Genomic DNA, 27,478 nt, shown 5'->3' on the forward strand with positions numbered 1-27,478 from the left:
ACAAGTGCAGTAGCAGCAACACTCAACTGGTATGCGATTCTTCTTGTCTCCAGCTGTTCTGGCAAACTCGACGTTCTCGGTGGTTTTGTAGACTGTCTGTTTAGAATGACGACGAAATCTCCTGTAAGGCATCGTGGCCGTATCAAACTGGTATTTGCATGTAAGCAACAAGCCGGCCGGTGTGGTCGAGTGGTTCTAGGCGCTTCAGTCTGGAACCGCGCTACCGCTACAGTCGCAGGTTCGAATCCTGCCTCGGGCATCGATGTGTGTGATGTCCTTAGGTTAGCTAGGTTTAAGTAGTTCTACGTTCTAGGGGACTGATGACCTCAGATGTTAAGTACCATAGTGCTCAGAGCCATTTGAACCATTTTGTAAGCAACAACAACACGAACGTGAGAACGAACAGGCCCACGGCCTAAGAATTTGAGACTCATTGTGCATCACCATTTTATGCTTTTCCATCTGGTGAGATATTCTTGATTACGCAAAACATTAAGCAGTCTTGTGTACATTTCCTTCAGTTATTTGAACGCGGGGTTCGAAGTTCAAGACAGTGCTGGGCTTATTTCAGTTCAGTTTTCTTTCTTTTTAATTTGTATTGGTACCGCCTTAGTAAATTACTCTAATGTTCTCTATCTCTTCATTACCGTTCTTTGTCTTTGGTTTTATGTGGTTGTTTTACCAACATGATACGCCACCACAAAGCGACATGTAATCGTTGTCAAACAAACGTATCTTGAGTGTTTAGTAATATGCTTTTCAGCCGTTTACTGGGCTGCTACTGTCCCCTTTCTATAATTTCGTGGCCTATCCTTGTCTTACGCACAGGGGCAACACAAGCATAGCTGTGAGAAAGAGAAGGCTCAGGAGCAGAGTAGCACTAAGAGTAACGATATTAAAATAAAAGGGTAAAACATTGTGTCCAAGTGTAATGTTCACAGTAGAAGAAAGCGCCCTTCAAAATATTTCTTGTACTACTGTATTTTTCCTGTGTGTCTGCAGCACCATGTGTGGAGTTCCTACTGGAACAAGCAAAACTCATCGGACTGGAATGCAGCGTAGTCGAGCTGGTTCCTGGTAAACCTATAGTGGTGATGCGGTGGGAGGGCACGGATCCCAAGCTCTCCGCTGTGATGCTCAACTCCCACATGGACGTGGTACCGGCCAGGGAGGTGAGTACTCGGCAGACGTACCAGCGCATAGGCAACCGGCATATAACCGCGTAATTTGCTATTCCCATGTGATCTTAAACTAAATCCATTATTGTGATTGTGTCTAAAATAACACTGTCCATTTTCTCGGCATCGTACTATACTTACATAGATATGTATTTTAGCACGTCAGTGGCGCGCTTGGAGGAGGTTGCATCTTACTACTATTAGGAACCATCTATCCTACATCATATTAATACCCGGCAAGGAAATGTTGTTATAGTGGTCAGTCCCAACAATGGCTTCGTGTACCACTCCACGGTAGACTATCCTACGCCTACTTGTTTACCTGTGATACCTATCGCCTTTCACACCAACTGCTGTCAGGCCTGATCATTGCTGCCTCCCGATCAACTGAGCCGTTCTTTCCCTCAAGTTATGCCGTGACGCTCATTTCTCCCCACATCGATACACTACCTCTTCAATAGTTAACTGATCTACTCAATTAATATTCAGCATTCAACTATAGGATCATATTTCTAATCCTTCTATTCTCTTTTGTGTTCTGTTCCACTTCGGTGCAACGCTACGCTCCAGACAAATAATTCAGTAAAAAAGCTCCTACCACTTTTAATTTACAGTAATCAATCTGAGTATCCGGCGTTGCCCGGGTATGTATGTATTCCAACTTTTATGTTCTCCTAGCCTTTCTCGCTGTCCATCTCTCCTCCCACGATCTGTCAATCTGCTACTTCCTTCTTCCTTTCTGTCAACCTTCTCCACTCCCACTCTCTGTCCACCTCTCCATGATCGCTCTCCGTCCATTTGCTCAGGCCTCTCTGTCAATCTCTTCTTTCCCCTTTTTGCTCCATCTCTCCCCTATTTCTCCACCTCCTGCCCCGACTTTCTCTGTCCCTGTCTTCTTCCCCTCTGTGTCCATCTTTTCCTTTCTCCTATCTGTCCTTCTCTTCCTCCCCTCTTCGCTCTCCACGTTATCAACACCACAACAATAGGATGAAATGGTAATTAAACCAAGACCCTACGCTGTCGTCAGGCAGATACAATCTTCATATAGTTAAGGCTTGACTGGCCATTGACCTTCTTCTTCTGTGCGGATGTACATGTATTACTCGAACTCTTACGGGACCCAGTAAGATTGTCTTCCGCGAGCAATGAGTGTAGTGGGCAGAAGCACTACGATTGTAGTGTGTGGACGTTAAGTTGGGAAAGTGGGTCTCACGGGGAGCGTTCAAGGGATAAGTCTCTCCAGTCGCACTATCATCTGTGCCCTCGGTAGCTCAGATGGATAGAGCGTCTGCCATGTAATCAGGAGATCCCGGGTTCGAGTCTCGGTAGAGGCGCACATTTTCAACTTTCCCCTTTGATGTATAACAAAGCTTGTTGACAGAGTAGGGTCTTGATTTAATTATAATTTTAATCTAGAGAGCTGCATGGTCACCAATGGTATCTATTCTTTCGGACATGTCCGGAAGAACAAATACCATCTTCATACAACAATAGGAGGTTGCTGGTTGTTTCCCGCACAGTACTGGTTTCCGGATAGTATTATGTGTACCAACTTTGGTTAAAATCGATTCAGTCCTTTAGGAGGAGCTTCTAACATGTGGCTTTGTCCGCAGATGTACAGTCGTGCTCAAAAGTATCCGAACGACCTAAATTGCATTTCTCCTAATTCACATGCAACCCACATAACGCAGATGTCTAGGAGACCCTCTAATCGTTCCTTGGTATAGTCGTTTGACTATTGGAAATTGTTCCAACAAGTCACCGCTAGAAAACTCTGCTCTGTATCGCAATAACTAAAGATGTAAAGTAATACCACGATACTACAAATATCAGGGAACATCTTATCACAGATAAGACTGCCCTTAAGGCTTGTAAGCTCACATTTATTGCAATAAATGACATACCTGAAATGTTACCACTCTCATTTTTACGTAAGATCGGTAATCCACATAGTAAGTTCGTCGTATTAATGATTTCCTCTTCAAATTAACAGACGGTACTTGTTATTTAACCCAAAATGACATTAAAATTTAAGTTATTCACGAGCAGCTAGTTGGGAATATGCACGAACTTCAAATGTCACGACGAACCGTCTCGTTCTGCATATGGATTCAAACCCAGGTCATGCAGACTAAGATTTCGTGACTGACGGAAACTAACAGTCATTCCTGACTAGGCATACAGCGAGTGATATACCTTGATTTTAGGCACCATCAGTTAGCGGATATCAACTTTAAATTACATAACGTAAACATTTTTAACGTACGGGAATTCCTACCCAGCAACTATTGTCCCTGTTAACGAACTACGAGAGATGTTAAGTATTGCTTCTTCACAAGTAACTTACTGGAAATGCCGTGAGGTAAAGATTTTTGTTGGATAGGGATTCGAACCCCGAACCTAATCGGATTGTTATTGAAGCATAATCAACTGTTACATATCGGATTTTCTCGGCAGTAGCTAGATATTTTAACTGATATGACGAGACGGAACATTAATTTTTTCCCTCCCACGACTCCAACCCGGCACCAATCGCTGTTATATTCCAGAGAAAACAAACGTTAAGTTTGGGTTTGCGTCACCAGCAGCGACATGTGAACATGTTTGAACTAGAAATAATATGACGAAGAGTTCAGTGCTGACTGGGAATCGAACCCCACACATATCGTTGATGACTACACACAAAGAGACGTCAGAGAAAAATAAAAAAGAGTGAGAGATAGGATAAAAATTGTTGTAAAGAAATTGAACACCGGTATGTAAGGAAATCTTTCAGTAAAATAACACATTCCACATCATTACGAAATGTCGTATTGATGATCTATGTAACAAGTATTAATCTAATGTGATCTAATCTAATCATATTGCTGACTAGTTGCGAAGAGTCATGAATTACCGAAATTTTTGCCAATGTCAGTAACCAAATCTAAAATTGAAAATAAAAGACGACAGTTTTTGTAATAAACCGAGACTCCTATCAAGACTCTTTCATCCCTGTTAACTAACCACGAAAGATGTCTTATATACCTCCATTCAGCAGTAAAAAAAGTGTGTATGCATTTAAAGATGAAGTGCATGATGTGAAGTTCTGTGACGGAGATATGAACCCAACACGTAATCGGTCTGTTAACTAAGTAAAATCAAATGTTACGTATCGATTATTCTTACCAGCTGCTAGGTGTCTGAATGCAAAATACGGATACAAATATTTGTGCCTGAGCGACAATCGAACCGCACTCCTATCGTTCTTCTTTATCGTCTACGAATATAGCTTAAGTATCAGTTGCTTACTCACCAACAGTAAGATGTATGCGTGTTTGACGAGAAATTGTTGGCAACACTTGAACAGACATTAAAAATGCACGTAGATTTTCACTTGCAGTCCGGTGTGCACGTGCTAGAGCTTGAAATGAAATTAGGAGTATTTTTCTACTGAAACAGGAATCTGACCCACATACATACCTTTGGAGGAGAACTAGAGCAGATAGCTGTCTTGGAAAAAGGAACGAAATGAACGAACTATACTGTTCCGAGAGATTCAGATCCTCGAAAGAGGAGATACGAATTCGAATCACATTCCAGCACCAAATTTTACAACGTGTCTAGTTCAGTCAAGTACAAGTAAAATAAGAGCCCTGTTCCTTTAAATGGCTATTGGTTCATCAAATAAAATAAAATAATCTAATGTAAGCAAGTTTACTGCCGACAGCAATACTTAACATCTCTCGTAGTTCGTTAACAGGGACAATAGTTGCTGGGTAGGAATTCCCGTACGTTAAAAATGTTTACGTTATGTAATTTAAAGTTGATATCCGCTAACTGATACTGTCTAAAATCGAGTTATATCACTCTCTGTATGCCTAGTCAGGAATGACTGTTGGTTTCCGTCAGTCACGAAATCTTAGTCTGCATGACCTGGGTTTGAATCCATATGCAGAACGACTCGGTTCGTCGTGACATTTGAAGTTCGTGCATATTCCCAACTAGCTGTTCGTGAATAGCTTAAATTTTAATGTCATTTTGTGTTAAATAACAAGTACCGTCTGTTAATTTGAAGAGGAAATCATTAATACGACGAACTTACTATGTGGATTACCGATCTTACGTAAAAATGAGAGTGGTAACATTTCAGGTATGTCATTTATTGCAATAAATGTGAGCTTAAAAGTCTTAAGAAATGTCTTATCTGTGATAAGGTGTTCCCTGATATTCCCTGGTATTACGTTACATCTTGAGTTATTGCGATACAGAGCAGAGTTTTCTAGCGGTGACTTGTTGGGACTATTTTCAATAGTCAAACGACTATACCAAGGAGCGATTAGAGGACCTCCTAGACATCTGTGTTATGTGGGTTGGGTGCGTACCAGGCGAAATACAATTCAGGTCGTTCGGATAGTTTTGAGCATGACTGTACATGTCATATACGAGGGTCGGTCAAAAAGTAATGCCTCCCATTTTTTTTCTACTTAAAAAAATTAAGTTAAGTGAAAAATTTGAATTTGGCGCCATTCCTCAAACCTTCTTCTGCAATTCACTGCAGTAGTAACTTTCTGTGTCAACAGGTGGCAGCACAGCAGAAGTTTGTAAGATGGCCGACATCGATGTTCGTTTGTGACAGCGTTGTGTGATTGAATTCTTGAATGCAGAAGGTGAAACGCCCATACGCATTCATGAAAGACTGAAGAAGGTGTATGGTGTTGTGACAGTGGATGTCAGCACTGTTAGACGATGGGTTCGTCGTTGTAAGGAAGCTGAAGGGCAAACACCGTTGACTGACGAAAAGCGGAGCGGCAGGCCGGTGAGTGCAGTGACTCCACACAACATTCAGCAAGTTGATGACATCATTCGTGGTGACTGTCTGGTGACTGCAGATGAAGTGTGTCGCATTATTTCTCTTAGTAAAGGCAGTGTGATCACGATTATTAAACAATTGGGGTACTCAAAAGTTTGTGCACGGTGGGTTCCAAGAATGTTAACCGATCAGAATAAAGAGGCAAGGAAAACAATAGCCTCCCAACACTTGCAGCGCTTCCGTTTGGAGGGAGATGAGTTTCTGAAAAAAATTGTGACCGGGGACGAAACATGGGTGCATTTTTTTGAACCCGAATCAAAGAGGCAGTCAATGGAGTGGCGTCACACAAGCTCGCCGAGGAAGAAAAAATTCAAAACTGTGCGATCGGCAGGGAAAGTTATGGCAACAGTTTTCTGGGATACAGAGGGTGTGATTCTGGTTGATTTTTTGGAGCAGGGATGCACAACAAATTCTGTTCAATACGTCACAACCCTCAAAAAACGTAAAGCACGTCTTCAGCGAGTTCGCCCAACAAAATCAATGGTAGATGTTCTTCTTTTGCACGACAATGCAAGACCACACACCAGTCGTCACACCTCTGACGAGATTGTCAAAATTGGATGGGAAGTTTTGCCTCATCCCCCATACAGCCCTGACCTGGCACCATCAGACTTCCATCTGTTCGGGCCACTAAAAGAAGCTCATCGTGGGATTCATTTTGAAGATGAGGAGGCCGTCAAAACATCCGTGCGTCAATGGCTTAGAAAGCAGAGCTGTGATTTTTACCGTGCTGGGATACATGCCCTTGTTCAAAGATGGACCAAAACTGTAGAGATGGGCGGAGATTACATTGAAAAATGACAAAATGATCCTCAATGTTGTGGTTTTCAACCTATGTAATTGCATTTAAATTTCCTGACAATTAAACGTAGAAAAAAATAGGAGGCATTACTTTTTGACTGACCCTCGTATGTTTAACATATTTCAAACATATATGTACATATATTTCACCTTATCTCTAGCAGATTTCACCCAGCTGTTTTGTTTTCACGCAGCTCGATGTTCATGACGCCATACATCCTGAACAATAGGTCTTAAAATGATATAATTTTTCAGGTACAACCAGTAGATTATTTGGTCACTGTCTCAGAAAATGTTGTGAATCTAGTTATTAGTAAACAAGTAGTAAAATAAAGGAGCTTGTCTGATGCGGCAGTTTACTATATGAATAGCGACAACATAAGCAATTAACATTTTCTTTTACTATTTAGTGTGGTGTGTGAGAGAGAAAATGTATTGAAAGTTTTAAAAGTATGTCTAAAGTTTATTGCAATTCACCAGGTTTTCCCATTATGAAATAATGGAAGTATAAGTCGAATTATTTTTACATAGTGAGCTACATGTATCTTTCACGCCCAACCTGTTTGTGAAATAGTTGGTTCTTATCCACACATTTGTTCTTTCCAGAGAGTAAGTAGTATGTTTACCAAGTTTGGTTGAATCTAATCCAATGGTTTAGGAAGATATGTGGAGCGTAGATACTTACATACAGTTTTATAGTATGTGTGAATTAGTATTACTCTTTGTTTCAGAAAATGTTTGTTCCTGCTACCCTACGTTTTATATCTTCTCTACTTCTACAATTGTCAGCTTTTTTGCTATCCAGACAGCGTGATTAATACGCTACCTTAGGTCTATCATTTCCTAATCTAGATACCTCAGCATCATCTAATTTAATTCAGTTGCTTACGATTGTAAAATCAGGGCACCCACAGTCTGGATATATTATTCTGAAAAGATAAGATCGCATTAGCTGTAAGTCTTGTATATTTTGGCACTAACGGTGTAGCAGCATTTTACCTCCATGGCCATGTTACGATCAAGAAAACAGAATGAGATAATCAAGCGTTCATCACCAGCAAGTTTTTCGCTAAGTATCGGACGTCAAACATGAAATACCATAGCATGCTCCTGTGATACTATGACGACAGTCTCTGGTGAGCTAAAGAGTTTCCGATGTACAGAAATACTGATTAAAGAATACTGTGTGTTAACATCTAATGGATAATGTGGTCAGTCTTCTAAGATAAATACGTGTTCCCACGTCTGTAGTACTTAGCTACTAATTCGGGATCCGAAACCCAATACTTGCTGAGGTTGCCTATCTAACGACTTCCAAGAACAAGAAAAATTTCATTTTCAGTATTTCCCTTAATTATTGTCCAAATTTAAAAATTTAAATTGCTGTCATAATCTACTCATTAAGACACATAATCCATTGTTAAAAGTAGCACAAATATGACAGAAATTGTGTGTTCGTCTTGAAGCAGGGTAACTGACGACGCTCAAATACCTAGACATCATTCATCCAATGTTTCACAATGACGGTACTTGGAGGCTTCCAACAAACTTCAAGAACAGATTCATACCTTTTCTATAATTCATCTCGCTTGCATGCGTAACGTTAAATATTTAATACATTTATGCATTTGTAAGGTAATCAGACGTTTGAACTGTTTCATACGTGGGACGTCGACTCGTTCAACAATCGTGGATTTACTGGTGTCTCCTAAACCCAAACTGATATTTCCTGAGGTCAGCTTCTGGAAGTGCTTCCATTCTTTGGTAAATAATTTGTCTTAGCATTTAGCAACCGTAACTTATTAAACTGATGGTTCTGTAATATTCACATCTATCAGCATTTGCGTTCTTCGGAATTCTGATCACTATAGAGATTGGATTGGTTCTCCCACCTATCTGTATGGATGTTGCGGAATGTTGTCCATTGCTACGACCTATGTCTGTCAGTGCTCTTTCAAATACATTCCGCATTACCAAACTTCCCACATCATTCTCACCTAATTCCCCTTCAGCTTCCACCATATGCCCTTGTATTTTTTATTTCTTTTCTATTTTTTTATTTTCTATAGCTCTTCTATAAGTTTCTTCCACCTTTCAGCCGCCGGCTGGAGTGGCCGTGCGGTTCTAGGCGCTACAGTCTGGAGCCGAGCGACCGCTACGATAGCAGGTTCGAATCCTGCCTCGGGCATGGATGTGTGTGATGTCCATAGGTTAGTTAGGTTTAATTAGTTCTAAGTTCTAGGCGACTTATGACCTCAGAAGTTAAGTCGCATAGTGCTCAGAGCCATTTGAATCATTTGAACCTTTCAGCCTTCCCTTCATTTCTAACTACTGACTTGCCGTTGGAGCTCTGGATGTTTGAGCAGCTAATAATGGGAGACCAGTGTCTCAAACCACCCGATACAAATCGATATTTCAGAGATGCAAGCCTGATGGAGAATATGTTGTTACTGGTATGTTACTATACTTGAAGAGTTCGGTACAGTAGACAAGCTTGCTCCCAAATTTTGTGAGGGTTAGCCTGTACAAAGGGGTGGTAAGGGGACTGAACACCATTCGTTGACGCACATTTGAATTACAATTTATTAAGATTACATTATTTCACATAAATCAGGACTTTTAAGTGAATGACCCCCAAAACCAAACGGTATATTTAGCAATTTCTAAATTAACAGTACTACAAGCCAAATATTTAGGTATGATGAAACTGATCAAATATTTCTTACATCAATGAGCATTTGAGAGTAAAATTACATAATTACTACAACACAGGCTTTAAATAAAATCAAACATCTCTTAAAAAGTTTTTGCAATGCGTGAAATAATGCACACGAACTCACAGTAACATCCCACTGCACCTTAACTGTGCTCATCCTGCTACAATTAAATCAGTTTATACTATGTTTTGCGGAAAGACGTATACAGCACCTGTAATAAGAAATCTGAACATGATACTTTTACATATACAACAACCTTAACAAGAATTTGCAAGGTGAAACTTTTACAGAACATTCGAAGCAAACTTTTGGTATTCCAAGTGTTTCGCACCGGGTGGTAGAATCCGTGACACTCCAAAAGAACACGGCTCAGTAAACCAAATTAGCTGGTTCTGAAACATACACGAGACTATTATTACAAGCACAATAAAATTAACACGCGTGATGTAGTGTGGCAAGAAATAGCGGAATGCTACATTCTGGGGATTAGATTTTGTAATTAGCTGCAGCCCTTCCTTCAATACCACTCTGTTTTACAATATAAGAGAGCACAAGTAAAAAGATATTTGTGATACCACATGATATAGCATAGAGGTACAATACGTTACTACAATTTTTCTTCATTTACATGAAAAAAACGTTTTTGGCTGCAGGACCCGTTGCCGATATTGAATAGAGAATTCGATCAATACTAAGAGAGTCCAGGGTAGGTCAAATCCACGAAGGTGGCAGCAACAACACAGATGGAGCGTTATAAGTCACATCAAACTTTACGCTGTTCACAATGACAAAATTTACTGAATGTCAGATCGTACGCCCTTATCCACTTGTCACACCAAAGACCAACGTAATTAGAGGGAAGACTTTCCCTGGGAGGCTGAATTAGTCAAGCAAATCAAATGATCTGAATAATGAAATGATAACTGGCAGATATAGGCTTCCCGCAGAGGTCCTCCCAGTTAACGAGCATTACCCAAGTTAGCGCACCTGTCAAGACACTCGGCTGCTATAACGTGTCCTAATAGCAGTCGCAAGAGCTCTGCTGCGGTGCTGAATGTAAGCAACAAGTTCAAGCTCCTCACCGGGTATTAAAGGAGAGACTTAAACATGCAGCTTTGGCTCCCGTGGTGAAATGTTGGGTAGAGAGCTGTTTGCAGCATCAGTCCTTTTGCCGCGTTGGAAAATGCCGTCTTCCCGCGATACCATAACTATAGCGTAACACGGCCCACACTCCGGCCGTCGAAAGCACAGCCAGCAACACCACATCCTCAGGTGCTCCGCATGTCGCATATGCGTTCCAGCTAAGAACCACGTGCCTTCTCAGTGAACTGTCTGAAAGAGAGGAAGCTCGCCAGAAACCTGTTAGCAGCTACCCGTGAACGCCCTATGAGCAAGGATAATCGCACACGAAAGCCTGACGCGATAGGTCAATGCACGACATTGCTCAAATGGTGTGCATATGTAGGCACTGTACATTTACTGTTATAATCATGGCTGTTATTCAGCAACCGTATACTAGTTTCAACATAGGATTATACAGCTAACCGGTTAGGTATACTGACCTAGGTTTCGACACATACTAAGAGTGTCTTAAACGAATGAACTTTTGATACATCGTAAAAGTACAATGCTAAGATGCAATTATCAGAATTTAGTGCAGCTGAGGATAAGTCAAAAGTGCAATAAAAGTTTCTGACCTTGGCTTTTTAGCAATGTAATTTTACGCTTTATCGAAATTTCATTTTGATGAAGACACCCTTTGTAGATGTCGAAACGTAGGCCAATGTACACTACTGGCAATTAAAATTGCTACACCACGAAGATGACGTGCTACAGACGCGAAATTTAACCTACAGGATAAAGATGCTGTGATATGCAAATGATTAGCTTTTGAGAGATTCACACAAGGTTGGCGCCGGTGGCGACACCTACAACGTGCTGACATGAGGAAAGTCTCCAACAGATTTCTCATACACCAACAGCAGCTGAAAGGAGTTGCCTGGTGAAACGTTGTTGTGATGCATCGTGTAAGGAGGAGAAATTCATACCATCAGGTTTCCGACTTTGATAAAGGCCGGATTGCAGCCTATCGTGACTGTTGTTTACCGTATCGCTACATTGCTGCTCGCATTGGTGGAGATCCAATGACTGTTAGCAGAATATGGAATTGGTGGGTTCAGGAGGATAATACGAACGCCTTGCTGGATCCCAACGACCTCGTATCATTAGCAGTCGAGATGACAGGCATCTTATCCGCATGGCTGTAACGGATCGAGCAGCCACGTCTCGATCCCAGAGTCAACAGATGGGGACGTTCGAAAGACTACAATCATCTGCACGAACAGTTCGACGACTTTTGCACCAGCATGGACTATCAGCTCGCAGACCATGGCTGCGGTAACCCTCGACGATGCATCACAGACTGGAGCGCCTGTGATGGTGTACTCAACGACGAACCTAGGTGCACGAATGGCGATACGTCGTTTCTTTTGATGAATCCAGGTTCTGTTCACAGCATCATGATGGTCGCATCCATGTGTGGCGACATCGCGGTGAACGCACATTGGAAGCGTGTATTCGTCATCGCCATACTGGCGTATCACCCGGCGTGACGGTGTAGGCTGCCATTGGTTAGACGTCTTGGTCACCTACTTGTCTGCATTGTCGGAACTTTGAACAGTGGACGTTACATTTCAGATGTGTTACGACCCGTGGCTCTACCCATCATTCGATCCCTGAGAAACCTTACATTTCAGCAGGATAATGCACGACCGCAAGTTGCAGGTCTTGCACGGACCTATCTGGATACAGAAAACGTTGGACTGCTGCCCTGGCCAGCACATTCTCCAGATCTCTCACCAGCAATTGGCTCGTCACAATACGCCAGTCACTAATCTTGATGAACTGTGGTATCGTGTTGAAGCTGCATGGACAGCTTTACCCGTACACACCATCCAAGCTCTGCTTGCCAGAATGCCCAGGCGTATCGAGGCCGTTATTACGGCCAGAGTTGGTTGTTCTGGGTACTGAATTCTGAGGATCTATACACCCAAATTGCGTGAAAATGTAATCACATATCAGTTCTAATATAATGTGTTTGTCCAATGAATACCCGTTTGTCATCGCCATTTCTTCTTGGTCTAGCAATTTAAATGACCAGTAGTGTAGTTTCAACATAGGATTCTACAGCCAACCGGTTAGATATACTCAGCTAGGCTTCGAGACCTACTAAGGGTGTCTTCAACGAATGAAATTTTGATAAATCGTAAAATTAAATTGCTAAGAAGCAGTTAGCAGAATTTAGAGCAGCTAAGCTTAAGTCAAAGGTTAAATAAAACGTTCTGACCGTTGCATTTTAGCAATGTAAGTTTAGTCCTTATGAAAATTTCATTTTGATGAAGACACCCATAGTAGATGTCGAAACCAGGGTCAATGTACCTAACATTTATTTGAAGCGGGTTGCCTGTATAATACTACGTTGAAGCTTAGTATAGTTAATTTTACGGTTTAAGGGATCTGCTATTGATTTATTGTTTCAGGACCTCTGGGAACACGACCCATTTAGTGCCGAACTGGACGAGGAAGGGCGGGTCTTTGGTCGTGGATCGCAAGATATGAAGCACCTCGCCATAATGCACATGGAGGCGGTGCACAGACTAAAGGCGCAGGGCGTGAGGCTGCGTCGGACTGTCCTCATCACCATGGTTCCTGGTTAGTACGAGCCTCTCCTGGCAATACGTCGATTCTGCTTACTAAGAATAGTAGCTCACAACATAGGCGCATTCGCTTTAGTACAAGACGTGTACATTAGTATTTTTTCAGTGGATACAAACTCTCAGAAAAAAAAGCTACACGCCACGAAGGAGTTACCTAAGTTTCTCACAAATTGATATTCACACAGGTATCGATGGAAGAGGCAAAACTATTAACATTTGCGGCCGATGAATGGGCTTGTGACGCTACAAATCAATTTCATCACGCAGGATAGTAACCAGGGTACATGGCGATACAACCCATTACGTCTTTACAAATTTCATTTCCTGTACTCATTTGGACTGTAATTATATCTCGCAGACGAGATCGTGAACGGTAGATGCACACGAGGGTCGTTTGAAAAGTCCGTGCAAAAATACAAATTGTTTACGTGTTTAGGGTATACCTTTTTTATTTTTCGACAAAGTCTTCTTTTAGACTAATACCATTCTTCCTACGCTGTTCCAATTTGTTGATCCTTTCAGAATAATAGGAATTGTCCAAGTCTGCAAAATAGTTACTCCTCGTTTGAATAAAGTCTTTGTCCCACCAAGCTTTTCTTCAAATTGGGGAACAAATAGTAGTCTGAGGGAGCACGGTCTGGAGAAAAGGAAGCATGTGAAACGAGTTGGAATCCTGTTTCCATTAAGCTGGCGGCCACAACTGCTGAGGTATGTGCTGGTGCAGTGTCGTGATGGAAAAGGACTTTTTTGAGAATCCAAACGCAGGCGTTTTTCGTGCAGCTCGGTTTTCAAACGGTCCAGTAACGAAATAATATTCGTCTGTAATAGTTTTATTCTTTTCCAGATAGTCGATGAAGATTATCCCGTGCTAATCCCAACAGACAGTCGCCATAATTTTTCCGGCCGAAAGAATGGTCTTCGCCTTTTTGGTGCAGATTCTCCCTTGGTAACCCATTGTTTAGATTGCTGTTTGGTCTCAGGGGTATAGTAACGTATCCATTTTTCATCCTCAGTGACAAAACTACGCTTAAAGACCTGCGGATTCTAATTGAACAGCTCCAAACCATCCTTGCAACACTTCATACTATTCCGGTTTTGGTCAAGCGTGAGCAATCGCGGAACCCATCTTGCGGATGTCTTTCTCATGTCCAAACGTTTATGGAAAATATTATGTACCCGTTCATTCGAGATTCCGACAGCACTAGCAATCTCATGCACCTTAACTCTTTTGTCATCCATCACCATATCACGGATTTTATCAATGATTTCTGGAGTCGTAACCTCCACAGGGCATCCAGAACGTTCAGCATCACCTGTGCACATATGGCCACTCCGAAAATTTTGAAACCACCTATAAACTGTTCTAATCGAAGATGCAGAGTCACCGTAATGTTTATCAAGCTTCTATTTAGTCTATTGAGACGTTTTGCCTTTCATAAAGCAATGTTTAATCTCCACACGTAATTGTTTTTAGTCCATTTTTCGACAGTCACTCGACTTCCTTGATTCACACCAATGCCAAACACAAATAAATAGACCAATATGGCTGAAACTTGGTGTGCGTTCTTCTGAAAGATGCTACTAACTAAACATATCCTCGATACGTGACGAGGGTTCCATCTCTCGGACTTTGCACGAACTTTTCAAACGCCCCTCGTATGTCAGCACTTGAGAGAGCACGTGTAGTTGGTCTCAAAGAAGCTGGTTGGAGTATGCAACGAATCGCTTGATATATAATTAGCCGCGAGATAGCACTATTCGAAGTTGCTGGCAGGAATGGGTGAACCATGGCTGAACACAGGATGAAGAAGGAAGCGGTCGATCTAGAGAGACGACAGAACGTGAGGACCTAGAAACCTTAAGACAGGCACTCAGAGCCACAGATTGTCACCGATTCGACATCCAACTGATCCTTCAGTGACTACAACGACCATTAATAGGCGCTTCAGAGAAACGAGGCAGAGTTAACGGCACCCCTTTCGCCGACTACAATTGACCTCTATACACCAACAAGCCCGGTGGCATTGGTGTCGGGCACATTTAGCCTGGAATCTCACTGACAGGAGTAGAATTGTATTCAGTGATGACCCCTGATGACGACCGAAGACGTATTTGGACACACCCCGGACAGCGGTGGAATACCAACATGACGGTCTCTCGCCATACGTCCGGAGAGTCAGGAGTGATGGTCTCGGTTGACATTTCGTTTCATAGCACGAACCCTTTGGTTGTCATCCGCGGAACCCTTACAGCACTGCGGTACGTTAACGACATTCTCGGCCACATTTGTTGCTCTTCATGGCAAGTCGTCGTGGGGTTACGTTTCAGCATGGTAATGCACACGCACGCATATGAGAGTTTCTACTGTTTGTCTTCGTGCTTTCCAAACCCTACCTTGGGCAACATATTCGCCATGTCTCTGACCCCCCCCCCCATCCCTCTTCCAACTAACTCATACCTAAATGAGAAAATTTTGAGAATTATGAACAGATCCATCCAACCAGCTTGAGAATTTGACGATATAACGCGTCATTTGGATAGAATTTGGCATGATATCCCTCAGGAAGGCAGCCAACAACTCTGTCAATTGGCACAAGTCAGATAACTGGTTTTGTAAGGGCTAGTGGTGCACCAAGGCGTTACTGACTTGCCAATTTGTGAAGTTCTTTCTCCTGAGTAACTCGTCCATTTTCTTTCTGAAACTGTAATCATTTGTCTGTTTATACATGTACGAGATATAATCAAAAATGTACAGATAATATTTATGGACCTTTAGATATAACGCACCTGTCTCAGTGCTTTTTCCAATCTTGGAAGCACTTCTGGAACTCATTTTTCGTTATGGTGTGCAGTTCCTTTAGCGATTCTGTTTTCGTTGCAAGTAGGCTGTTTAGGTTTTTTTATTGGTAACGCCGCCGCCACATAGCGCTCTGTATAAAAATCACTGGCTGTGCCGTGTGCAGTCTGTGGCTGGTTTGCATTGTTGTCTGCCATTGTAGTGTTGGGCAGCGGCAGCTGGATGCTAACAGCGCGTAGCGTTGCGCAGTTGGAGGTGAGCCGCCAGCAGTGATGGACGTGGGGAGAGAGATTGCGGAGTTTTGAAATTTGTAAGAATTGGTGTCATGAACTGCTATATATATTATGACTAGTGAGGTAAATACATTGTTTGTTCTCTATTAAAATCTTTCATTTGCTAACTATGCCTATCAGTAGTTAGTGCCTTCAGTAGTTTGAATCTTTTATTTAGCTGGCAGTAGTGGCGCTCGCTGTATTGCAGTAGCTTGAGTAACGAAGATTTTTGTGAGGTAAGTGATTTGTGAAACGTATAGGTTAATGTTAGTCAGGGCCATTCTTTCGTAGGGATTTTTGGAAGTCAGATTGCGTTTCGCCAAAAATATTGTGTTTCAGTTTAAGCACAGTCGTGTATAAATTTTTCAAAGGGGATGTTTCATCGTTTCATCTATGGTGGTAAAACCACGTCCTTTCATGGTTCTCTTCAACCTCGGAAATAGATATGTAGGGGCGCATGTCTGGAAAATATGGTGGCTGAGCCAACATAGTGATTTTGTTTTTTTCCAAATAATCAGGAACAAGCACTAAGGTGTAGCAAGCTCTGTAATGGGGATTCGGCGATTTTCTCCAACTATTTTCCTTATTTCTTTCACATCGTCATCAGTAATTGATGCACTAGGGCGTTCTGAGCGGTCGTCGTCTTCAAAGTCTTCTCGACCCTCTTTGAAACGTTTAAACGCATCGTAAACTCTTGTGTAATTCATAGCAGATTCGGCAAAAGCCACAGTCAACATTTTTAACGTTTATACACGTGTAGCGATTTCCGTCCCATTCAAAATAATTATTTCGTGGTGGTCATTTTCTTGTCTTAGAGTGTATTTTATATACTTTATTTGAGTTATGATAAGCATACAACAGCACCTTTTTATGTGGTGCAGATGAATAACTATAAAACTGACAAATAGGGAGTAAGTCATGAATACTCCATATTATCCATAAGAATCAGAAACAGCTTTAGCTTATTAACACAAAAATAAATTTGTATGCTGAACTCTAACGTTACGTATAGACAACTTCAAACGTCCTCGATCAGCTCAGTGACACTGAACGAACAGATAACTACCGGCACGATGATGTGCTGCGCTCTAGAACATTTACGTTGACAAGGTCTGATTTAAAATAAATTACACTGCTGCTGAGGATCTATGTACTTGCCAGATTTGTGTAAATAGAGGTATTAGTATTCCAGGCGGTAAAACGGAAGCGTGACCAAAAGTCGGCAACAAGAACTTTTCACATGTTGTGAGAAGCTGGCAGTGGGGGTTCTTTGCCATATGTATATAACTTTGAATGGCTCATGAGACTTTCTGAAGGCCGGGATTCGGAGAATAAAGATGACCGACTTCGGCGGGTATACAAGTCAAGATATAGTTTTCAGATACTTCTCAAGAGGTATACATTTAAAAAGAAGACGTTTATTTCTCTGTCCGGGTAGGTGAACCTGAGAAGAATATTTACGACAATGGAGGTGAAAAAGCAGTGTTATAAACAAAGTAAAGGGGAAAGAAAGTTAATCTTGACGTTTTGAAAAGAATTAATGACGAAGCCATGAAATTTTTGTTACAGTTGGTGAAACGAGGATTTCGCGTATGAACCAGAAACGAAGGACTCCACAATACATTGTAAATTAATATTTTTACCACGAGCAATAAGGGTGCACGTAACATTATTGATGTTAGATTAGACGAATAGTATTAGCGACTGAAGAACAATATCGCGTGAAGTCTAGTGACTATTTGTGTTAACTAGTACAGTTGTTTTCAATCTGAAACATGACGGTTTGAATGAGATACTTTTTTAACGAGCACGTGTTTCTTCCGCCTTTTATTTGACTTTTACAACCGATTGTCGAAGTATATGCATACGACGGTTCCGTTCATTTTCTGATAGGAAGAAAAAGATAGGTGCTGAAGCAATCATACAATATAGCCATTCACAACCGCTTTTTAGTTCACTGCCGCTTTAGCTCCGAAGATGTCTCCAGCAGTCGGATATGACGCATCAGGAAAAAGTTCGAGTTATACCGGCAGTTCCCCTTCCTCCGCGTCTTTAGAGGATCGAACACCTATGTATAAAACGTCATATCTCCTGAACTATGGGTCACAAAATGCTAGAATTTTAAATACATGTTCAGTGATATACGTACATAAAACCTGCAACACATGTTGCGAACAGAGCTAGTAGTGAAGAAATAATAACTTGAAACGTCGTGCCTGATGCGGTAGTTTGTCTATGAACAGAGAAAATGTAGTAAGCTATTAACTCTCTCCCTTTCATCATTCTTGGGGAGAGTGGGGTGTCGGCTTGTAAAATTGTCGTAAATAAATATGTGCAAACTTTGCTGGATGTGGCCAAATGCTGTTGTATTCAAATACTGCATGAATACTGGGAAATTTACGCGCCACAGGTTTTGGTTGACTCCAGATACATAGCGTGGTCAGAAAACAGTCTGAAAAGATTGTAAGAGTGCTGCAAAGGAGGCGACGCGGAGAAATAACTAAGAAAAGAATTTATATACGTTGCGCGTTTTCCGAGTTGTTTAGCATTGAAGTTTGCCAATCAGGTCATAGCACGCACAAATTCAAGCAGCCTCTCAGAGACAGCGAGGACAAACATATTCTTCGTTGTTTTTTGACCTCATAAACGTAGCTTTGCTCAACTAGCTCAAATTTATCACTTTCAATTAAGGAACATTGTAATACTGGTAATGAGCATTTTAATAAGTGGTAACTCACTGACTTACAGACGACTCTGAACTGCTCCTTCTTAGAGCGTGCTAGTGCTTGAATTCGTGTACGCGACGACCTGACTGCCTAACATCGACGTTAAATAACTCTGAAACGCCCCAACGTATAGTATTTTTCTCCTAGCAAATTACTTCTAAACTCAACATTCCCTGCATATCCTTTACAAGCTCATCAGACGGTTTCTGACCATCCTGTGTAAACAGTTTCTAACTGTAATACTTGACATACTGTTATAAGCTTTAACATGAGATTGTACTTCCTGGTGAGCAGATTAAGATAGCATTTTAATTTTTTTTTTAATTTTGCCAGTAACTGAATGAAATATCGAAAATAAAATTTTTGTTGTCCCTCTAATCCGTTAAATAGGCAACCTGCTACTGAGAGCGGGCCCGGGGTTAGACGTTTAGTATTATACATACCATGACCTCTATAGTGGAAGTTTTGACTGAAGAAATAGTGATATTTGCGGTACGTAACTTATGAAATACCTTAAGCAGAATTTTATCCGAATGATTAGAACCATGGTATTAGACAATACGTGCGCTTGGTGACAGGAGTGTAATGTGGACGGTATGGAGAAAATGGAAGATTAGGCTGAATGAAAGTCAAAAAATGCAAGAAAAGTCTGATTTAAAAAAAATATGGGATGCAATGGAAACTCCACAAAGAACAGCCTATTCCATATGCCATTTAAATGGGCGACGGGTGGATTGGCCAGAAGTTGAAAGACGTAAAAAAGAAGACTGATATTTCAGACGACTGCGGAATAGTAGAAGCAGACAGAAGAAGGGACAGACGGCATGAAGCTGTGTCCTCAGTACGACTGTCAACTCACAAGGGAGAATTTCAGCAGCCTCTCTCGGCAAGTAGAGTTAGTTACTTAGTTAAATGTTCAGGAGGTGATCTGAAAGTTTCTTTTATCGAAATGATGTGGAACGAATCAGTTCACGTGTATATGCGATTAATGTTAAAATTAATAAATATTCTTCTTTTTGGTCCTACTCGTGCATCTACACTTAAAACCTAGTTTGAGGTTATTTTATGGGCAACCAGATCTTAAGTAAAAATACACAAAAGGACTTGCTCAGGACAAATGACTTCAAGTAAGATTTAAAAGTTGCTATGATTCCTGTCAGTCATTCTGTGTTATAGGGCAAATAATCAATGTTGCTGCATAGTTAACACCTTTCCTAGCCTTAATAGTGGGTAATAAAGGTCTTTTTTTCCTCTGTATTTGTAGGTGTATACATCACTATTCTTCTCATAGTGTGATGGATTATTTACGATGAACATCATTAGTGAATATGTGTGTTGTGATGGTGTAGTTAAAACGAATTACCTCTTGAAAAGGTGTCTACGTGAGACCCAACGGTTGAACACCGCATTTTGTTCTCACTGTTCGATTTTTGCAATCGGCACTTTATATCTAAGTGGTGAGCTACCCCACAAAATTATTACACAAGCTGTTACTTAGTGAAACTCTTGCTTCCAGATTTAGTAATTGTACGAATAGTAAAAGTTGCTGACTTCTATTCGTGTGCTGCATCACTTGTTGGTAAGACTATTATTTGTACACAGTTGAATTTAGCGTGTTTTTCGTCAAAATTTAGAGAGAGTCAAATTTCGATATCAACATAATCGCTTTCTGAAAAAACGTAAGTGACAATCTCTTCTGCTGCTTAAGCTCTCATGGTATTTATTATAACACCACTATCATCTGCCAAAACTACCAATTGTGCTTGATGAATTTTAAATGTAATGTCACTTACATATATGAGGAATAGGAAAGGACACAAAATTGAGTTTTGTGGGACGCCGTTCGTGATATCGCGACGCTCACTAAACTTTTCTCTCTTTTATTACTGTTTCAATTATTCAGCACTAATTTTTGAATTCTGTTTGCTATGTGTGATTCAAACCACTAGAGTGTAAATTTAAGATAAAACTTAAGTCTATCTGAGGCAGTAGCATTTTCTCTGCAATCAAATGCTGTTGAAAAATTACAAAGAACACCAACTAGCGATGTTTTATAATTTAAGGTGCCTAATGTTTGGTGAGTGAATGCATAAAAACAGCCTTATCATTCGAGCGACGCTTATGTAATTCAAATTGTAATGAGCTAAATAATTGTTTCTGCTTATACGTGAGACCACTCTTGAGTTCATAACTTTATCGAACATTTATGAAAAGGGCATCTATAAAGAAATTGGACGACATTTATTAAGACTTTCTTATGCCAGCCAGAGCACCGAAGTTAAGCAACGACGGGGGTGGCCAGTACTTAGGCGGGTGACAGTCAGGGTATGCCACGAGCTGTTGACAGTTTTACCTTTACTTCAAGGCAGAGGGGTCAGGGGGGAAGTCCATGATCACTAGTCTTGGCGTCAGTAACTTGGGTTGAATCTCGAAACTCTCCGCAGTGTCTCATTAAGGGAGGTCATGCAACAATGGTGACGGTGACCCGGCCGCGGGTGGGGAACATTAAGCCCGTTGGTGGTGTTCAAGAAGAGTAGGCTAACTGCCGGCGCTTGTTTTCACCCTCTCCCAACTTTCGCCATTTCCATCACGAATATGACACTGTGCTAAACACACACACACACACACACACACACACACACACACACAGACTACAGCCTCCTACAATTAGCAGGTACGTTTACGCTCACAGCTCTCATACTATGCGAACGAACGAAAAGTTCAAGTGTTTGCGAGGGATAGAAAACACTGCCCCTGTTCAGGAGGCTGAATCCTTACTTCAGGGTCTGCTATCAGCCATTCACATCATACGACTTCGCTGTACTCTTATAAAGCACTTTCATAATTGCAAATTTTAGTGTTTCTGTCAACATTCCCTGCGCCAGTGATGCATTACATTCGCTAAAGACATTGCTTATTAATTTAGAGCAACTTTTCAGAATTATGTTTAAAATTCCATTAACACCATAGATGCTTCTTTTTTTGCTTTGTTTATTTTTATGTTATATTAATTTAAATAAAGGATGTTGATGCTACTCCCAGTTGTTTAAACTTTTGTAGGATGGCGTTTTAATATATTCCCTTACTTAGCGAAACGGCGTACTTCTGTTTCTGCTGTTGCATTTAGAAAGTATCTGTTGAAAATGTTTGCAACTTATGAATTATCAATCACAACATTATCTCTTATTTTCATTGTGGTGCTGTTTTGTTCATTGAGTGGTTCCCGTGTCTCCCATTTCACAATTTCCAATACAGTTTTAATCACAATATCTGCCCTATTAATTTCTGCTTTGACGTATTCTGGCATCTACATAAATTTACATTTTCATCTGAAAAAAAAAATTTAATCCCTTTAGTCATCCATAGCTTACTTGGTTTCTTAAGGATATTCTGGACAAGTTAATGGGAAAACTACTTTCAAATATTGACACCAATTTACCATTCAATTAGTCGAATTTCACATCAACACCTCCTTTTTTTTTATATACCACATCCCATACAATCTCTTTTAACTTATTCATAAGACACTGAACTATGTTTTCGTTAATAAGCCCCCGTGAAATGGATGAACGTCCCTCACAATTATAAGATGGTCTATTACTTTCATAAATTGTGCATTGCGATCAGAGAGTCTACTGACAATTGGGTAGACATTAATTGTTTCAGCCTAAGCGCTATCAATAAAAATGTTATCAGTCAAAGTCCTGCTGTCTTGCGACACACACATTGAAAGATCTACCATTTAAATCAGATTTAAAAAGCCAAATAATGATTCCAGTTCAGTTTTTCTACCAGAATCTTCTAAGAAATTTACATTGCAGTCTCCACAAACTACTAATTGTTTCTTGACAGGCACCTCAATGATACTTCTGCATTTCTCAGAAATGTTTCCTAGATGGGTCTGTAGACTGTTACAATTATAAGAGAAGTAGTCTGCAGTAATAACTCACAAGTGCATTCTTTCAGGTCGAGACGCAGGGCAAACTCACAGGGTTCCTCTCCTGTTTAGGATTGGTTACTCACTGTATGTTGGACTATGCAGAATCTTGGTACGCTTATGGACTGTCCTTGGACTTTGGTCTGTCAGTTCAGTACGCATATAGTCGTGTGGGTTCCTGGCTAAAAAAATTATGTTCTTAATGCAACATAGGAAGGTAATGAAACATTAATAGCTTGGGATCCACGGTGTTACTGACACCTGGGATTGTAAACAAAATTACTGGGCTATTCATACTGCACGATCAATTATGTTATTGCATCTTCACAGTGAACTGATATCCATGACAGCATTTATGTCCTGGAAGAAACTTTTTACACGTGTGAGTAAAGCGTTCATAAACCGTGCAAGTATGAGACATTAAAATCGCTTCACCTTACTACTCATTTTTAGTAACTATACCGGTATGTCATAATTTTGCCTTCCTGTATGTTTATCTCACTTCAGACGACATTACAATTGAAGTTTTTAGACATGAAGAGCAGACTAGGTTGAAACATAGTGGGAGTTATGTTCCGTATTCCGCCTTCGGTCCTTCTGCGAATGTACTTTCTTATCTACGATATAATGAACACACTGCATTTCAAAAACAAAGTTACTGCTCAGTATGGGTGAAGTGTTGATATGCTACTCCACTGATGATTAAGAGTCTACTTCAACCGAACTGACTTTAGGTACCCAGATATATCTGTTTTTTACCTATGAAAATGGTTCTTTCACTGTAGAGAAAACCTGTCTCCATTTCAGATGAGGAGATTGGAGGTGCCGACGGCATGGAGAAATTTACCCAGTCGGAAGACTTTCGTCGTCTGAACATCGGCCTGGAACTGGATGAGAGCATGCCCTGGATGGAGGACGAGTTCATTGTCTTCCACAGCGAGAGGAGCGTATGGCGTGAGTTGCATTATGTTACAAGTTCTTCTGTCATACTTCAGTGGAATGTAAACAAGTCAATCACATTGTAGTTTGAGGCAGGGAACTTGATACCGTTAAACTTAATCGTGCAGCACCACTAACGCTTATTCGACATGCAATATCAAACGTTGTCATGAGATTCTCATCCCATAATGGAGCGGTTATTCTACATTAATGGATAAAAATTGAAAAACAGAACTACGAAACTCACGGGTCAAAATTCCGGCGTCATAAACAATGAACTGACACTGAGGCGTTCTGTAAAAATGCAAATTCAACCCACAGACAACGAAGAGGTTACGGTCAAACGTTTCTGCGTAACTGTTGCGTGAAGTGTTACAAGCAGACTGTACGTATAGCGAAAGACAAAATTGCTCTCCATATCATACTCTCCTAGAGCAAAGATGAGAACTAAGTCTGGAAGTGGAAACTGTCAGTAGAAATCCATATACCCAAAAAAGTGAGATTTTTTATTTCACTTGATGTCAAAGCTGGTCTTTATAGAAAAAAAGAAAATTTACGAAAGTTTATTGCATCAGGCTGAAACACGTACATAAGAATTAGAGTCACGTGCTCCACAGGCACTGAATGAAATTATAAAACGTGGGCTAATGTGCTCTGTTTACAGAAAGCAGCTAGCTTCTGTCATCGATAGTCTTGAAGTACACACCGGCTCGTAAGATGATGCAATATTATAATTTTCTAGGGTATTAAGCTGCCGATAAGTGGCAACCAAAACATTTCAAAAACTCTCATAACACATGGAAACTTATAAAACACACACAATAAAAAAAGGAAACAGACCATCCCAGGATAACCAACACAATGTTTAATAGGGATTAGCTGTAAATAAAAGAATACATTTCAGAATTTTGAATTTCAATTTATAAATCAATAAAAGCTGATAACGTTCGATACAAGAACTATTAACATAATAGACTCCCAACTTGAAAAACCGTGGTTACCGAAGGGACTAACTAAGTACCATAAAACACACACTTATAGCAATTAATGCCCATACAAAAAACACAGTCAGAACATCACATAACCTAGTATACATGTATGTGGGTACACTCCGCCCCTGGTGGCTGAGTGGTCAGCGCAACGAAATGTCCTACCTAACGGCCCAGGTTCGATTCCCGGCTGGGTCGGAGATTTTCTCTGCTCAGAGGACTGTGTTGTGTTGTCCTTAGCATCGTCATTTCATTCCCATTGACACACGTCGCCGACGTGGCGTGAACTCGGAAGACCTGCACCAGGCGAACGGTGTTCCCCTGCGGGAGGCCCTAGCCACACGGCATTCCCATTTATGTGGGTACATGGCCAGCTTCGAAAACTGTAGTCACCAAAGGGAGTAACTTTCCTTTAAGTAACGTAGTAAATAATGCCGATACCAAAAAGACAATCAGAACAGCGGAAAACACAGTATACATGTAAGAGGGGATATATGGAAACACATCTTTATCCCAACTGCAGTTAACATTTGAAGAACTTTGGAGATCAAACCATTACAAAGGAAAACACAACAAGAGCCAGATAGTACTTCAACAATATCGAAGGAGCAAATGAAGCTTACCAAGTAAAATAAAGGTAGCAAATGTCAGTGATGCAACGACCATCCACAGCCACGCACAAGCCACTCTGTTGTGGTAGGCAGCATTCTGCCGGATTCAATTTTCTTTGCTGATCCACTCACGATGTGGTGAACGGACTAGAGAACTGCTAGAGTTTTGTGCACAGCTGTCATCAGTCTGTCACTAGTTCATCCCTTCAGACTGGTTCATCCCTTCAGACTGCGGCATGTACAAGCAGAGGTCTTCTCTGATGCAGAATTCCGAGTGCGCCTCCTCCAGTGGGCTGGAAGGTTGAAGTATCTAACTTGTGCGTCTCAAGCAGACAGAAGACAGACAAGGTGTCTTATGTTGACGACATAACGATTTGCACATCGCTACGGTTAAGGATGTTTGGAGCCATCAAGGGCACTCCAAGATAGGAAATCAGAGACACAATGCAGAGCTAAATTGTAACACCAGAGCCCTGCAAACTGCAGAAACTCTGGTCAGTAGTCTCGGGGGGAGAACTTTCACTTCAGAGAATTAACTGGTAACTCTATCCATCGCCTAGACGCTGTTGCAAGGAAATCATACTAGAACATGGCCACGAAAATACATGTCTTAGCATAGGAGGCAAGTTTGATACTTGCTCCTTAGAAATGCAACGTCAGTGGGTTTACACAGGTCAATGTGCTACCACGGAAGTCCCCACTCACAAACGGACTGAGTGTGGGGCCAAGTGTTGCTGACGTTTTGCTTTCATCTGAACACTGTTGCTACCAAATTTGGAATTTGTTAATGTAAAGTCCAGAACCATCCCTACCTACCGAGTATGAGAAAATCTTCGTACATCCATACTTAAACTGGACGAAGGTGGGACACAGCTGGTATAATTTTTGTTGAAAATGAAATTCCTCCAACTCTACTTAATATTTTTATTTACTTCACTACTAGTTTCAGCGTCGCGTCAACGCCATCTTCTGGCTCGTACACTTTGCTGAAATCAGTTGTGTGTGGCTCAGTCTAGAAGTTCGCTGTGAGATCAACACTTGCTCAACATCCATTGACAGCTGGAGGAATTTCATTTTTGATCAAACAGAAGAGTATGAGAAAGGTAGAAATCTAAATCTGATTGGTCAGAGATATCTTGGAAGTGCAGAACGGCTCGTCAGTTAGGTCAAAGGTTGTTAAGTGCCGATGTATTGGTGCGATGGCTACTGGAAAGGAGAAACAGTGCGTCGGTACGATCCTCATAAAACTCGTGTTTTTCTATCAGAGGGAGTCCTCAGTCAGTTCCTTGGGGCGCCGAATCCGTATCACTCACGGCCATCATCGGTAAGCTCCGACATGTCTGTTTTTCTTACTTGGAGTTCATACTTAACATCCTGTTAGGACTCGCTACTTCTGTTAGCGCTTACCCACCTGGATTCAGACACTGGCTTCCGTTGTTCAAGCAGTTGCCTTATTTGAATCAGCCTTCAGTGAAGTAGTTAGAACGATGAATTCCGTAAGTCTCCACCTGCGAACATCGTATCGAGTTCGAAAATCCGCGCCTCTCGTAGGTGCCCTGTGACAGTGTGATGCTGATCCAAGTCATCATCCTGCCTCCACTGGGGATTTGTCTCTCTGCATTTGCTCCTCACCGCTCAGAAACTGCAGACTGGCCTTAAACTCTCTGTCTTCTGTTCGTCCTGCGTTAGATGTGGGGTATTTTGAGATTGATAGTGGCTTCCCACATAGTCCACTGCCATAACTGGACTGAGGCTTTGAGACCTATCAGAAGCAGCGCTTGCACTCCATTGAAAACAAAGCACGGCGAGCAGAGGAAAGTCGCTGAGGTCCGGAGATCGATGCCTGACGAGGGGAGACGCGGCCAGGGCAGCTCTGTCTACACGACTTCACGACAACGAGGGAGTCGCAGAGCGCTTACGAGACGGAGCTGCGGGTGTGGTTC

General features: G+C 41.3%; 1 protein-coding gene across 1 annotated transcript in view; it reads left to right on the forward strand.

Moving 5' to 3' along the window:
• Positions 1–27,478, forward strand: part of LOC126278227 (aminoacylase-1-like) — a 113,664-nt gene that overhangs the window by 30,354 nt on the left and 55,832 nt on the right. The window contains exons 2-4 of the mRNA XM_049978207.1: positions 1,003–1,172; positions 13,088–13,259; positions 23,804–23,950. Of these exons, the coding sequence (XP_049834164.1) occupies positions 1,003–1,172; positions 13,088–13,259; positions 23,804–23,950 (489 nt within the window). The remainder of the gene's footprint in view (positions 1–1,002; positions 1,173–13,087; positions 13,260–23,803; positions 23,951–27,478) is intronic.

Source organism: Schistocerca gregaria, chromosome 6, assembly GCF_023897955.1.
Source record: "Schistocerca gregaria isolate iqSchGreg1 chromosome 6, iqSchGreg1.2, whole genome shotgun sequence".
NCBI classification, from domain to species: Eukaryota; Metazoa; Arthropoda; class Insecta; order Orthoptera; family Acrididae; genus Schistocerca; species Schistocerca gregaria.